The 16,119-nt window shown below is 42.5% G+C and overlaps 1 protein-coding gene across 3 annotated transcripts in view; it reads left to right on the forward strand.

The window, feature by feature from the left end:
• Positions 1 to 11,435, forward strand: part of LOC126336773 (uncharacterized) — a 380,424-nt gene extending 368,989 nt beyond the window's left edge. For 2 of the 3 annotated variants that reach the window (XM_050000801.1, XM_050000792.1), the window contains exon 5: positions 5,946 to 11,435. In XM_050000801.1, the coding sequence (XP_049856758.1) occupies positions 5,946 to 6,138 (193 nt within the window). In that variant the 3' untranslated portion in view covers positions 6,139 to 11,435. The remainder of the gene's footprint in view (positions 1 to 5,945) is intronic. The other variant, XR_007564993.1, reaches the window with a different exon arrangement.
• Positions 11,436 to 16,119: the final 4,684 nt, after the last annotated feature.

Raw genomic sequence — 16,119 nt, forward strand, 5'->3', positions numbered from 1 at the left:
CTGATAACCTCAGATGTTAAGTCGCATAGTGCTCAGAGCCATTTGAACCATTTTTTGTTAATAATGTCACTCAATCACCTTTAGCTTCGGCGTTCTATCAAGGGCATAATTACTCACAGTCACACAAAGTTCAATTAAATGATGTAGACGACACGAAGTTTATTGAACTTCTGAATTATCTAACCACTGCAAGGGAAGGCACACCGATCTGTTCAAATGGCTCTGAGCACTATGGGACTTAATTTCTGAGGTCATCAGTGCCCTATAACTTAGAACTAGTTAAACCTAACTAATCTAAGGACATCACACACATCCATGTCCGAGGCAGGAATCGAACCTGCGACCGTAGCGGTCGCGCGGGTCCTGACTATAGCGCCTAGAATCAGGCACTCACCAAACCCAAACCATTCCATCAGATCGCCATAGTGTACTGCGCGGTTCATTACACCAGATCATTTGTTTACGGACAGCCACTCCGCAGTGGCATCACACTTTACACCACCTCAAGCGTCCCTTATTCTTGTCTACAGAAACGTGTGACTTATGAGAAGTCGTTCGACCACTATACCCCATTGTTTTCAACTCCCTACGTACTGTTATTATGCTAGATGGACTCCTGGTGGCAATTCGGTACCCACGAGAGATTACTTCCGCTACGTCATGCGATATTGTACTTCCCGTGTCCGTCATCAAATTGCATGTGTGGAGTTTGAGTGAAGTAAAACACAGTGAAATTGTCACAGTTTGCACACTTGATAGATACGTTACACCATTTTCAGTGTATCTCCGATGTGATAAAACTCCGCCCGAACAGGCCATAAAGGCTCGACGGTACCGACCGGCCGCCGCGTCAACAGGCGTCACTGGATGCAGATATGGAGGATCATGTGGTCAACACACCGCTCTTCCGACCTTTGGCCAGTTTACGAAACCGGAGCCGCTCGTTCTGAATCAAGTAGCTCCTCAGTTTGCCTCACCAGGGCTGAGTGCACCCTGCTTGCCAACAGCGCTCGGCAGACCGGATGGTCACCCATCCAAGTGCTAGCCCAGCCTGACAGCCCTAACTTCAGCGATTTGACGGAAACCGGTGTTACCACTGCAGCAAGGCCCTTGGGTATCCCCGATATAATAGTCAGATAAAAAAAAAACAGTGGTCACATTATCAAGCCCTCGCTACGAGCTGTTTTATTCCTCTGTGTTTCAACCGCTTCATTGAAACTCCATATTTGCACCTCGATGTCGAATATGGAAAGTACACACGACGACAATACGAAAACACTTACCGGAATCTTCGATAGCCGCCGATATTTCGACGGGGGCACAGCCTGACATTTTTCTGAGAGTGCAGGGAGAGCGGTGTGCAAATCCTAAGCCCCTCCATACGGCATTCAACGTCGGCGTTGGTGAGGAGGGTGCGGTAGTGGGTCGGTACAGACGGGCCTATCAGGACCTGTGGGCAGATATTTTCCTGTCTGAATAACTGAGCATCACTTCGGCAGTATCGTCTTGAGAAGTGGTGTTTCGTCAAATATGAAAGTTTTTCTCGTACCAATTGTGAATATAAAGGTGGCCATTGATATTGTTTGTTGCGACTTTTCAAATGCGATTCAAGTGGTTCAAATGGCTCTGAGCACTATGGGAGTTGACTTCTGAGGTCATTAGTCCCCTAGAACTTAGAACTACTTCAACCTAACGAACCTAAGGACATCACACACATCCATGCCCGAGGCATGATTCGAACCTGCGACCGTAGCGGTCACGCGGTTCCAGACTGTAGCGTCTAGAACCGCTCGGCCACTCCGGCCGGCCAAATGCACTTCCTACAGATCTTCCGGTAGAGGATTTTCAGAAAATAGGGCTTAATAATCCAAGGCAGAATGGTAGGCCGCATAGTGCTACATAATAATGAAATGAACTTTAGTGTAACATACCAACAATTTTATTTTACATTATTATTATAAAGTGCAAATACAGGTCGTCTGTACATAAGAAACCCGGACAATGTTTGCAAAACAGACACGAAATGCGTTAATGAAGAGGTACAATAATTATAAATGTCGTGTGACGAGGCCCTCCCGTCGGGTAGACCGTTCGCCGGGTGCAAGTCTTTCGATTTGACGCCACTTCGGCGACTTGCGCGTCGATGTGGATGAAATGGTGATGATTAGGACAACACAACATCCAGTCCCTGAGCGGAGAAAATCTCCGACGCAGCCGGGAATCAAACCCAGGCTCTCAGGATTGACATTCTGTCGCGCTGACCACTTTTTTTTTTTTTTTAATCTCATTTTGTTCGTTGTAGTTCGTTGTATCTGCTCATTTTGTTCGTTGTTGATCGTTGTGTTTGGTCGTTGCGGACGTCACATGACATCCGTTAAAGTTCGTTTGTTGATCCTCCCACTCAGTTTCTTACTACAGAGGCCCATCAGCTCTCTGACCGAACACGCGCAGCTACCGTGCCGGCTTAAAATTAAACTTCTCACTCGAGGGAAAACTTGAACCAAGCCAGGTCTTCTCGTTCCGCAGCTGCTCACGCTAACCACGGAACCACGGCGCTCCAGGTCAGTTTCATTTTAGCCTCACTGTGTACATGAACAGCTGTTCCAAGTCACCTGGAGATTTATTGTCATGAGCAGCATTTACTTTTTTAATATCGTCTGGTACTACGGAAATAGCTTTTCTAGATGGATACTAACGCTACAGACACTCAGAATTAGAATATTGCATCGAACACCTGATGGTGATTGGTCACAAGCCGTAAACGAAAGTAGCAATAAATCATCTTGGAATTTCAGCTGCTGTATAACTGTTGACGATAGTGTAAGAAGGTTCAAATGGCTGTGAGCAGTATGGGACTTAACATCTGAGGTCATCTGTCTCCTTGACTTAGAACTACTTAAACCTAACTAACCTAAGGACATCACACACAGCCATGCCCGAGGCAGGATTCGAACCTCCGACCGTAGCAGCAGCGCGGTTCCGGACTGAAGCACCTATAACCGATCGGTCACAGCGGCCGACGATAGTGTATGATGTCGGACAGCTCACGGTGTCATCTAAAGAGAATAAGCCAAACATTTGCAGATAACAGTTTACCATAGGTTCTTGTCGATACGATATATTAATATTGTATGTATGTGTGTGTGTGTGTGTCTGTGTGTGTGTCTGTGTGTGTGTGTGTGTGTGTGTGTGTGTGTGTGTGTGTGTGTCAAGTACGTGGGCAAGTATAAGCGTAAGTATTCTGTAGTTTTCTCTGCAATCATTCTAACATTAGAATACTTTACGGATAATTCCTAAAACCTGGGCAGAATACACCACTCGATGCAACTAGAGATGCGAGGTAAGTAAGAATATTCAAATTTCAGTCAACAGAGGACGAAATTTTGTGCGCATTTACGTATTGCATTCTTCAATAACTGTAAAGTTGTAAGTTTTTGTGCCAGGAAGTGGTGAAACTTCTCACTGGAGAAGAATATTCACCCACACTTCCCGCAAATAATATTAGGTACTCACTTATTATTACACTTCTGTTTCTGTACGATATACGTATAGAATTGTATTGCGTTTTCTAGCAACACAAAACTTTATTTCTGGAATCAATTTCTGATCCTGAACTCGCAGTTAACATTGATTTGTACTGGGTGAATATGTGCCACTAGTTAAGACTGATGCTTGGTATGTCGTGAAATTCACAACTGTAATAGTTTTGTTGAGTATAGTGGTCAGTACAACGTTCAGTTTAACCGACTTCTCTGCAACAACTGCAGCTGATATCTTCAGGTTTGAGACAATTAGCAGATAAAGATTTTAATTAAGTGATATTTAAAACAAATATGATAGTAGCATCCGTCAGAGGAGGGCTGTAATTGAAGGCTTTGCCACTTGGAGCTGTTATCTTTAGCTGCTACATTACCACCTTATCATCATATTTTTGTATATATGTTATCCTATACTAATTGATAAAAGTATAGTTCATCTAAAGTACACCAAATGATTTCTGGAGACGTAAAAATAAAACGGGCTTGTAACACAATTTCGTCCTTTGAGGCGCTGAGCAGCAAACTGCTGTAAATTTATTGGAACATTATTTTCTTAACTGTATTTCGAATACAATTGTTTTTATTCATTTTCAGAATCCTACAGACTATTCGTTAACAAAATACTGTTCTCTCTGAGTGCTAGTGGTTCATCAAAATTCGCAATTGAGGTCCTGAAAGAAATGCACAATAATTTTATGTAAAAAATACGTACATCACGAAAACGTTTTTCAAGTGATCCAAGGAACCATATGGCAAGCCTCAGCCGCAGTAATTCCTGATTAACGTATACATACATTGTCTAGTCACATTAATGATCAAAAGGCTGAATAACCACCTTTTGTAGCGCAAACCGCTGTGGGACATGCAGGAAGAGAGTCTGTGAGGTTCTGGAAGGTACCGACTGGTATGAGGAGCCATTCCAGCTCCAGTGGCGTGGCCAGCTGCTCTAGGTTTCTCGGTTGAGAATCCATGCCGCGAACAACCCGATCGAGGTGCTCTCACAGGTCCTCGATTGGATAAAACCTGGGGATCTTGGTGGCCAGGAAGTACAGTAAACCTGTCTTGGTGCTATTTGAACTGGGCACCTATACTGTGTGTCGTGTGACGCATTGGACTGTCCAGCTGGTACATGCCCTCAAACTGCGTGTAGGCATGGACATGGTCTTAAAGGATAGACACATGCTAGTGTCCATCCACTCTGCCTTTCAGATTGATGGGATCGCGTAGGGAATGCAACGTAAACATTCTCAAGACCGTAATGCTTCCTTCCAGTTTTAGAGTGTTTGCTTTGAGATGTTTCATGCCATACATGCCAACGGCCATCTGTCCAGTGGAACATAAAACGTGATTCATCTGATAAAGCCACCTGTTGTCACTCAGTGGATGTCAAGTTGCGGTCGAGAAGACGATGTTCGTAGCTCCTGGGTTCATCTGTACAGTCGGTTGCTCATATGTTGCACGTCTATTCGCCCTTAAAACATCGCAGGTGTCATTCACCCCTGTGTTGCATCGCTGTTGCCTCGACGCCGGTTTTGGACAGCGCCCTCCGTACGATAACGTTCCTATCCGCTTGCGCCGGCGACCGCTCTAGAAGGCGGTGGACGTCGACTGCCGCTGCGACGATTACTCGCCAGACGACTGCGTGCGACTGAAAAGCCACCGACGTTGGACTATCCACCCGTGGCAACTGCCGCATTGGATTTACGCCACAGAAGACGTTGCGAACAGTTTAAATGTAGCCATTTTGGAAATGTTTCCACCCTTGGACTGAAAGCCAATTATCATGCCCCTTTGGACGTCAGATAAATCGCTCCGTTTTCTCATTACGACAAGGACTGCACAGTTTTACATTCCCCCTAACACAATTTATAAACACTCTATTGCTGAAACTTCCTGGCAGATTAAAACTGTGTGCCAGACCGAGACTCAAACTCCGGACCTTTGCCTTTCGTGGGCAAGTGCTCTACCATCTGAAAACCCAAGCACGACTCTCGCACTGTCCTCATAGCTTCACTTCTGCCAGTATCTCGTCTCCTACCTTCCAAACTGGAAGTTTCATATCAGCGCACACTCCATGTGCAGAGTGAAAATCTCTTTCTGGAAACGATTTTGGTATTGCTGAGTGGTATTGCACGTTGGCATCGGACATAGGGGATGGTCACATTAATATGACTGGATCGTATGTGACAAACTAATAAAAAGTAATCAAAAGTAAAGAAATAATCTCATTTGTTACCCTTGACTGAGGGTTTGCTGTAGGTTTCCTATCTTTTCGAATACGCGTTAGTGAAGCTGATGTTGCTTACGACGCCGCTACAGACGTACCCTAGCATAAAGATTTGGGAGATAATGATTTTGGGTGACGTGTTGGAAGATGGTACCTGACAGCGTTCTCTTGTGTTGCAGGTTCCGCACTTGCCTCAAGATGGCTGGTACGGGCGCTGCCAATCTCGTGGGTAAGCTGTTCTTCAACATCGTGCAGACCAAGTGTTTCGTGCTGAAGCCGAAGAAGGTGTGCACGCGCTTCTCGTGGTGGGGCAAGTGCGAGAAGTACGCGTACCGCAAGCAGGCGCACCTGCGCAACAACGTCTCCTACTGAGGGCGCGCCACCGCCCTCCGCACGACAACGTTCCTAGCCGCTTGCGCCGGCGGCCGCTCTAGAAGGCGGTGGACGTCGACTGCCGCCGCGACTACTGCGCGCGAGGCGTGCGACTGAAAAACCACCGACGTTGGACTGTCCACCCGCGGCAACTGCCGCACTGGATTTACGCCACTCAAGACGGATACCTAAGTAGGGCTGCGCGACCGGCCCTGCTCCGTGGGCGGCACACCAAAGACAGAATAAGCACTGTTGCCGTCCATGGATCGTTTCGTGACTAAAGATAGCTGCGGATAATTATATTCATCACCGTAACTTCAGCTATGCCTGTAGTGAGAACGACAAAAAAAAACGAGTTGGTATTCTCTGTTTGTGCATATAGCAGTCAATTCTCCTAATAGAGTTATTGTAAAGTGTGTTACCACCAGAAGTAGTTCTATATCGAAAACTGTATGTAACTAAGAGAGATATTCCCCAAGCTACCTCCTGCGTTTCCAGATCTGTTTGTTGCAGTAGAAGTTCAGTGTTCCGAAGATGTCTACTACCTTCATTAAGCACACATACATGGAGAAACTGCTCAGAAAAATTCAGTTATAATGTCTTTGAGCTCTGATAGATCATAAAATTCTCGCGTTTCTTCTGGCATAGAAAACCAGTGATTATAAACTACAGCCTGAATCCCAACTGCATATACATAAGCCTCTAATGAATGTAGTTAACAATACAATATTTTTATTATTAATGATGCCAGGTTACCAAAAGCAATTTCTGTAAGCACGTGTGCTGGAAATCTCATGCTGGGAACTTGGCAACAGAGCCGATTGCGACACACGAGAAAGACGAATGTCTGGTAGTTTAGCATCTGCTTGTGAATTTAGTTAGTTGGACAATAATTAAGTGTCCCTATGGCGCTGTAGAGCCCAGCATCTGTTTAAATATGCATGTCATGCACACAGGAATACATTTCTGAGCTGTCCGGTGTTGACATCTCTCAGATTTAAATGACTGTTATTTACGACCAGGCAGTGTTTTCTGTATGCGTATTCGCTGAGGAAACAGAATTCTTTTATTTTGGTGCTGTATGAAACTAACAAGTTTCTATTTATTTCTTTATTGGTACTTAGCATTTATTCGCCTTGTTATAAGTCGCACAATGGTTCCGCCAATGGTGGAATCTCGTCCATAGGTCTTCTGCGTTGTGAAATTACAATCAAAGCTGACGTTTTTGCATGTGAATCGTTTGTTATATGTCTTATAAAAACTGCATTTTTGTACTTTTGTAATGTTCGTCGGTATTATATTACTTAAGCGACAACTAAATCATTCCTTCATTACTTCTGTTCATCACCTGATCTTTTTTCTTTTCTTTTTTTGTGAATACGAATTGATAGTGGAAACCCCTTGACGTGGCTTACTTTTAGTCTGTATACGGTTGAGAAGTTCGCTAGTTTTCCCAATTTCCATAAATCATACTGTAAATACCCATAGTTTCGCTGTTGTGAGTTATACAACAATGTGTTATTGTTGTTCTATTGAGCTAGACTACCGAGGGTACCTTGTCACGCATAACCCAGCTAAGACTCGTCATCTTTTTGTAACCAAAGATTTCTTCTCCTGAATGAAATGGATTTACCATAAAGTCTGTGACTGAATGTAATGTCAGAAGAATAATGTTCGACAGGCTGCTAAAAAAAGAGGGATGTTGACGGCGTAATATCTGGTGTCATAGTAATTACGTTTGAAAGTTATTTACGAATCAGTCAGGCAGTTCACTTTTTTTATTTTAGTAACTAATTAGCAAAATACTACCAACAATGATCGAGCATTTGGATGAACTGAATTAGATTATTTTCTCTTGGGATTTCGTGTAATAGTGGTGACACTTGGCATGTTTTAAACAGCTTTGGGCGACATGCTTAGGTTAGGGAATAAATCCGATAAAATCAAATACTGCCAGGCTCCAATATCTACCTTTCTACTTCCCTGCAAAAATAATAATAATTGTGCTAAATTGCCTCCTACAGTGCACAATTGCATGCAAGGTGTTTGGAATGGGATTTATAATCGTTATAAGCAGTTAAGTGCTACAGTTCTTACTTGTAGTGTGCTGGTGAACATTAGAGTAAATTTCTATTCACGTCAACGAAACATTCCGACACATTTCTGTGGCCTACCTTTGCATCTACAACTTAATGCTGTTACACTAGCCTATCTCCACCTTCTTGTGACAATGGCTTATAAACACTCGATTCATATCATGGTATCACACTATGCACAATATAAGATGATAGTTTCAAAAACATGAAGACAATGCCGAATTTCTTTTTATCGAGAATATGAAAGTTGTAAGACACCGAATAGTACTCTAAAGATTTCTATTAATTCAATGCAATTTTTGTACTTTTGAAAAACTGAAAATATTTCTTCCTTGAAAATGCTTTGGAAATGCTAAGCCGATTCGACGAAACTCGTGTTGAACTTCCTGATTAGCTTCTGCACACCGTATCATTTATATTCGGCACACCGTATCATGTACTATCCAAGTCTACGATTACTTTTTCAAAAGTTACTCACGTGAAGGCAAGACATGATTTTTCGTTCAGGAATACTTCAGTTTATACAAATCACTTCACTGATTTACTTCAGATTCGTAGTGTGGCAGTGAATCTATGGCAACTGCGTGAGACATACTCGTATACACTACCACATTATCTAGTCTTAATATTTCTCTTACCTATCATCACACTACTTGTAGTCATATACGGATCTTCAAACAAATTTTGCAGTCGTTATAAATATCTGAAACTCAAACACATTAGAAGAAATTTAATGTTGCCACGCTCTAAAAACGCTATACCGTTTGATCCACTTTCCTGCAATACTTACTGATCATCTATTTTACACTAAAGACATCGCCAAGTGTTGAATCTGTTGCCAACAAATAGACTAAACTCCCTTATCGAGAAAACTGATCAGCAGTCATATAATTACGACCGGAAAGGAAAATAGTGTTCACCAGTTTCTGTACAAAATTTATAATTTGTTGATCTCTAGCGGGTAAACTCATAATACATAAAACAGCAGAATGCTTTCAAGTTTATGAACGCACAATATTGTGGTAGCCCTGCTCATGTTAACAGAATCTTCCGTCGATTCTTGTTAGAACAACATTACAATAATGAAAAGCACCAGTTTTTGTTTTGTTCATGTTATTGCAGTACTGACAAATCACCCGTGCATGTCTATCCCTCCCATATAACTTTCATCAAATTTCTGTCTCTCCTCACCCATACTGAACACCTTTGTACATACAACAGCATTTCGACTCCAACAATCCCACTGCTGTTCCTATACCTGTAGAACCCACCAACCCTACACACACACACTGACACGCACTCCATATCCTCTCCCAGCAATACTTCAACCGATTCTTTCTTGCAGACAACGTAAAATACGCTGATATTTATGCTTTGTCGACTCAAACTCATCCCTCTCTACCGTACCTCACACTGGACTTTCCCCTCCCTACACACTTGTTCCCTATTTTTTTCCTGTTCATACCATCGCCTGCCCCACAGCCCACTCCTCTACTCTGCCTCTGTTTCCCATTATCCACTTCTACATCTACAGAACCATCTGGTAACCATCTGGGTACCATCTGGGTACCATCTAGGTACCATCTAGGTACCATCTGGGTACCATCTGGGTACCATCTGGGTACCATCTGGTTACAACATACCACACACCCCACGATCTCAGAGCTCCTGTTTTTTCTTCTCCTAGTTCTACCCCTACCAGTGCAGGTCTTTACAATTTCGGTGCATGTGCGTTGATACATAGCTTCTTGTCTAAGATCTTTAACATATATGAGACAACTTTTCATTTTACTTTTTTGTCTTCCGTTTAAAAGCAAACAAAACAACATATTTAATCCCCAAAAATCACCTCAAATGTTTATTTGACACTACAATAGTGAAGCCATAGTCACAGTGCATAAAAATATTATAGTCACACTCCTTTACGACAATTATTTCGGAATATTGACAGAAAAGTCATCTCTTTAACTTGTTTCGAAACCTATATAAATGTTTCACCCTTTTAATTATACTGCATCGAATTTATGAATTGTAAAAATAATATGCTGCAGAGGGGCTGAAACAACAATATAGGGAAAAATTCTACGTAAACATTGCTCTTTGGAATAGCGGAACAGTTGTGTATCCCTTCCCGTAGTCCAAATAAGATCGGCAGCATAATCAGTTGTCTTGTTTTGTTAATCAGTGTGTGTTTCTCATTGAACATATGGCCCGTTAGCCGGCTCAGATAACAACCACCGCATCTGGTCGACTCTTACTACAAAACACCCTTGCTTCTGCACAAATCTGTAGATACATAATACGGGTTTGATTTGCGAATAACTTTCAGGAATGAGAATATTTACTATGAAACCGAAGTGTACGTTGTCATGACATTTGACACCAATGCCGATATCCGCAGGTACCTGCTAGAAGCTCGGCACGACAGGCATCTAGGCATGTTTTGTGAAACAGCAAGTGCGTGATCAGGCCTGCTCTCGTTTCCGATGACTGTGACACCTCTTTTCACGGCCAGGACGCGTCGGCAAGAAGCATCGCGTGGCACACTACCTTGACTCCTGCCGGTACTTAAATGGCTCTGATTGCTAGCAGCCCATTCAAGGGTCTTCATTAGTTTTTATTAGGAATTTGGCCGTTTCAGAAATAGCCAGCTTCGGTCAGATATGTGTAATTCTCCGTAATGTTTTCAGTTTGTTAGTAGTAAAGAAATCGTTAGAAAAGTAGTTTCTGTTAAGGCTAGTTTTATTCAAAACATAATTTTCCGATAATTTACTCCTGGCAAGAAATGCTCTTTCACGCCAATAAACAGTACCACACTTAGTATACTGTATGATGCAGCTAGAGAGTGCCACAATAGCACGAATACCTCAGCAACTAAAAGTTGCACGTTGTTTCCATACTTTCTTCCCTCTCTGTCTGTGACTGTAAGCTTCCATGTGTTTTGAATTTCTTATAATCTATCATAGTTTTATACGACCACAGAGCGATTATTTAAGTGAGTTAAGAGTCTTCAGTATGTGTTGAAAATAGTTGTAAGGCTATCGTGTTGCATTTTATCACTTTTCATGTATTTAAATTGACATCTTTCATCTCGTCATTTCGTTACATTACATCTCTGTAAATGGCGTTTGTAATAAATATTTCATGATGTTTGTATTCAAGAAAGTAAGATGCAATAATAAATTTGTTATTATAATTGAACACTGTGTACGTGAAATGGCCTTGTAACTACAACAAAGTATTTTCCTCGATATCCATCACTTTTCAATACTGCCTTAAGTTTTTGACCTTAATAAGTAAAAGTGGAGTATTTCCGTAATTCTACCTCACATCCTCTGCAGTCGATAACTTTTCACTGCAGGTATCTCCGAACAGCATGTACTAAATTGCCAAAAAATATACAGACATATGATAATAACAATACCGCAGTACTGTAGCTCAAATTAACAAACTAAATCAACAAGACAATGCTACCTATACTAATATTAAGAGCTGTGAATCACGAATTTAATTACATAATTACAGCATTCCTTAATATCTGCTTGATGAAAAAGTGCTCTGTCAACAGTGTTTAATATTAAACTAAAGTTACTGCTCACTGACAATATTATTGATACTACAGACAAGCTCTCGGAGTGAGAAAGCTGTTAACGATACATGCAATCCAAAAATCGATTTTACATAAGATGCATGACTTTAATTAAATGTATCGAATGATTCAAATAATACATTCAATATAAATATGATTTATGCCAAATCCAACTGAGCAAGCAATATCACAAACTGTCCTAAACACATAATATACCACAAATTCCCTAGCACAAAGAGGTATGCACCCATCAGACAATCACCCAAATGCTTATCAAGTGCCGACTGAATCTTTCACTCTGCAACAGAATAAACAGGGAAACCAGGAGACAAGTATTGGCATAGCAGAAGTAGTGAAGATGAGTGATGAAGCGTGCTCAGACAGTTGAGACAATAAGAACATTGGCAGCAGAGGGCAAGGTCTGTTTACAACTGCTGGTCTGGAACATAATTTCAGTCTGTCAGGGAGAGTCAGCTACCAATGATACATCCACTCACTCGATCGAACTCCCAAACACTTTCCCAACCGCACACGAATTCAACCATACTGAAACCTTGTGATACATCTACCAATCCAACCACACATTTGTCCACCCAACCACCAAGGTTGTCTACTCGCCAAAAACCCTATACACAGAACCATACACCAAAAGAACTTAACGTGTCTCACATCTTGCCACAAACGCATAAGACATTCATAAGTCCACACATCTGAGCACAGATCCAACAACACATGTGTACTCATTGACCCATCCTGCAAACTAACACTGAACTGCACAGCCAATGATAAATTCAACCACACACAATTCAACCAGTCCACTAATTTGCACACCCTACTACACAAGTGCCATCTAGCCACAAACATGCAGTCCCACACAGATTATCACTGAACCACCTGCGCACTAAGTACGACCCACAAACATGTATGGTTGCATATTGAACCACAGACCCAACGATACAAACCAGCTACTCAATCTCTCTCACACTGTTTAACACTCCTACACACACTCACCCTCGCACTCACTCACTCTCCCTTTCTCGCACACATACTCCCCCCCCCCCCCCTCCCCCAATGTCTGTCTGTCTCTCTCTCTCTCTCTCTCACACACACACACACACACACACACACACACACCAAAGTATTTACCTACATATATATCACTTTTGAATACTTTCTTAAGTTTTTGAACTTAATAAGTAAAAGGAATATTTCTGTAATTCTATCTCATAAGCCACTCATCACGCCGGTCAATGCCAAACGACGCCTTGCTTGGTATAAGAAGCGTAAACATTTGACGATTGAAAAGTGTAAAAACTTTGTATGGAGTGACGAATAACGGTACGCAGTGTGGCGATCCGATGGCAGGGTGTGGATATAACGAATGCCCAGCATGTGTAGTGCCAACAGTAAAATGCGGAGGCGGTGATGTTATGGTGTGGTCGTGTTTTGTGTGGCACTATCAAAGCATAGGCCTACATTGATGTTTTAAAAAACCCTCTTGCTTCTCACTGTTGAAGAGCAATTCGGGGATGGCGATTGCTTCTTTCAACACGATCGAGAATCTGTTCATAATGCACGGCCTGTGGCTCAGTGGTTACACGACTATAACATCTCTGTAATGGACTGGCCTGCACAGAGTCCTGACCTGAGCCTGTAGAACACCTTTGGGATGTTTCGGAAAGCCGACTTCGTGCCACGAGTCACCGACCGACATCGATACCTCTCCTCACTGCAGCTCTCCGTGAAGAATGCGCTGCCATTCGCCAAGAAACCTTCCAGCATCTGATTGAACGTATGCCTGCGAGAGTGGAAGCTATCATCAAGGCTAAGGGTGGGATAACACCATACCCAATTCCAGAATTACCGATGGAGGACGCCACGAACTTGAAAGTGATTTTTAGCCAGGTGTCCGGATTGAAATTTGGTTTCGCAGGACAGAGCTGATCAGGTTGTGGAAGGTGCCAAGATCAATTACTGTTAGTTATACAAGAACACATACAACTTTATTCCTCAAACCAATGCACAGTTTTCTCTTTAAAACAACAAGATCAATTCATGGCTGAGGGCCCAGGTAACTTCTCCAGAATAATTTTAAATGACTGCTTCTAAAACACCAGGATTTAGAGTAACGGCTGTAGCCTTACTTAAGTAAAATTACAATATCTTCTCGGCTAAAGGCCGATATAATATTTCAGATCAGGTAACGAAATTCTTTAAACTACAAGCATTTACAAATTCCGGCTAAAGGCCGTATTAAGAAAAATTCAATTTAATTCCTCCGCTGAAAGCCTAATTAAAAAAGTTTTCTTTACATAATAAAAGAGAGACTTTAAATATTAGGTTTTACACAGTAAAACAGAAAAACATCTTAAGAAAACTTGAAGTATCTTGTCGGCTGAAGGCCCAAACAATTACTCAAAAATAATTAAAGACAACCTTAAGATAAACATTTACAGAACACGGCTGATAGCCGTTCAGAGAATTCAAGATAATTAAAGAGAAAGCTTACAGACAAGGATTTACATACTAAAGCCACAGATTCTGAAACAAACGCGGCTGAAGGCCTAAATACAGAGCAACAAGAATTTTAAATGAAACAGGCTGAAGGCCTAATCTTGAAGTAGTTATGAAGTTCGGCTGAGGGCCATATTCTAAATATAAAACAGACAATATTAATACACGGCTGAAGGCCTAACGCAGTAACTACGACCAGATAAAATGACAATCACAAACAACAAACGGTGGTGCTCAGAAGTGTTCCAAGGGTCGGCTTGGGGAGGAAACTAACAACAGAGTAACACTAAATAATCGGATGGCAACACGACCTTGGAACGGCTGAAGAACCAACCAACAACCTAACCAATTCCCTTCCAATCATCCAACAGCACGACAACCGAAAATATCAGCGAGGACGAAGATCGCAGCAGCACTACGTCTTGATAATTGGTATCTAAACACAGTCAGGGCACACTCTCTCCCTTTATTGTATGATTATATGATAGCGGAACAAACACTGGTAGCAGTTACTTCTGTAAAATATCTGGGAGTATGCGTACGGAATGATTTGAAGTGGAATGATCATATAAAATTAATTGTTTCTAAGGCGGGTGCCAGGTTGAGATTCATTGCGTGAGGCTTTAGAAAATGTAGTCCATCAAAAAAGGAGGTGGCTTACAAAACACTCGTTCGACCTATACTTGAGTATCGCTCATCAGTGTGGGATCCGTACCAGGTCGGATTGACAGAGGAGATAGAGAAGATCCAAAGAAGAGCGGCGCGTTTCGTCACAGGATTATTTGGTAAGCGTGATAGCGTTACGGAGATGTTTAGCAAACTCGAATGGCGGACTCTGCAAGAGCGGCGCTCTGCATCGTGGTGTAGCTTGCTGTCCAGATTTCGAGAGGGTGCGTTTCTGGATGAGGTATCGAATATATTGCTTCCCCCTCCTTATACCTCCCGAGGAGATCGTGAATGTAAAATTAGAGAGATTCGAGCGCGAACGGAGGCTTTCTGGCAGTCTTTCTTCCCGCGAACCATACGCTAGTGGAACAGTAAAGGGAGGTAATTACAGTGGCACGTAAAGTGCCCTCCGTCACACACTGTTGGGTGGCTTGCGGAGTATAAATGTAGATGAACCGACCGACTGGTTACTCCAGTACGAAGACAGCATTCGTCTGCTCAGCGGAAATCCCAGAAGCTACACACAGTTCCATGCAAACACTTGCACCAAGAACTCCGACAATCCTAAAACCAATCACCGTGGAACAGCAAGGAGAAATGACCAGTCACACACACACAGAGTTTCCGTAAGTGGTCGGCGACCAAATACACGTCGTCCTATGAGAATACCGACCGAACGACCAACCAAGGTCGTCCACACTCAAATTATGTGTGTCGGCTACTGTCGGGCGAGTCTTGGCTGTCCGGAGCTGACTGCAGCTGTATCCTGACTCCTTTGATGTCCGCTCGGATCTCGGACACACGAGGACCCCGAAATACTATCAGTCGCACCAGAAATAGTACGGCAGTGCACTTATCTATAAGCGCTGCTGCTGCCACTCACGGGCAGGTAAGGCAAGAAGCTAGTGATGCCAGTAAATGTAATAAGAATACGAGGCGGCAGTACCGTAATAGAAGATGACAAACAAACGGCATGAACACGAACCGCACACGGCTGACGGATACTTTTGATCACATAGTTTAACTCACGAAAGGAATATGGATTGCTTTTGTAATAGAGCACATATTCTTTTGTAAATGTTTTTCATGGAAAAACAGGGGGATATGCAACAGCAA

Source organism: Schistocerca gregaria, chromosome 1 (genome assembly GCF_023897955.1).
Source record: "Schistocerca gregaria isolate iqSchGreg1 chromosome 1, iqSchGreg1.2, whole genome shotgun sequence".
NCBI classification, from domain to species: domain Eukaryota; kingdom Metazoa; phylum Arthropoda; class Insecta; order Orthoptera; family Acrididae; genus Schistocerca; species Schistocerca gregaria.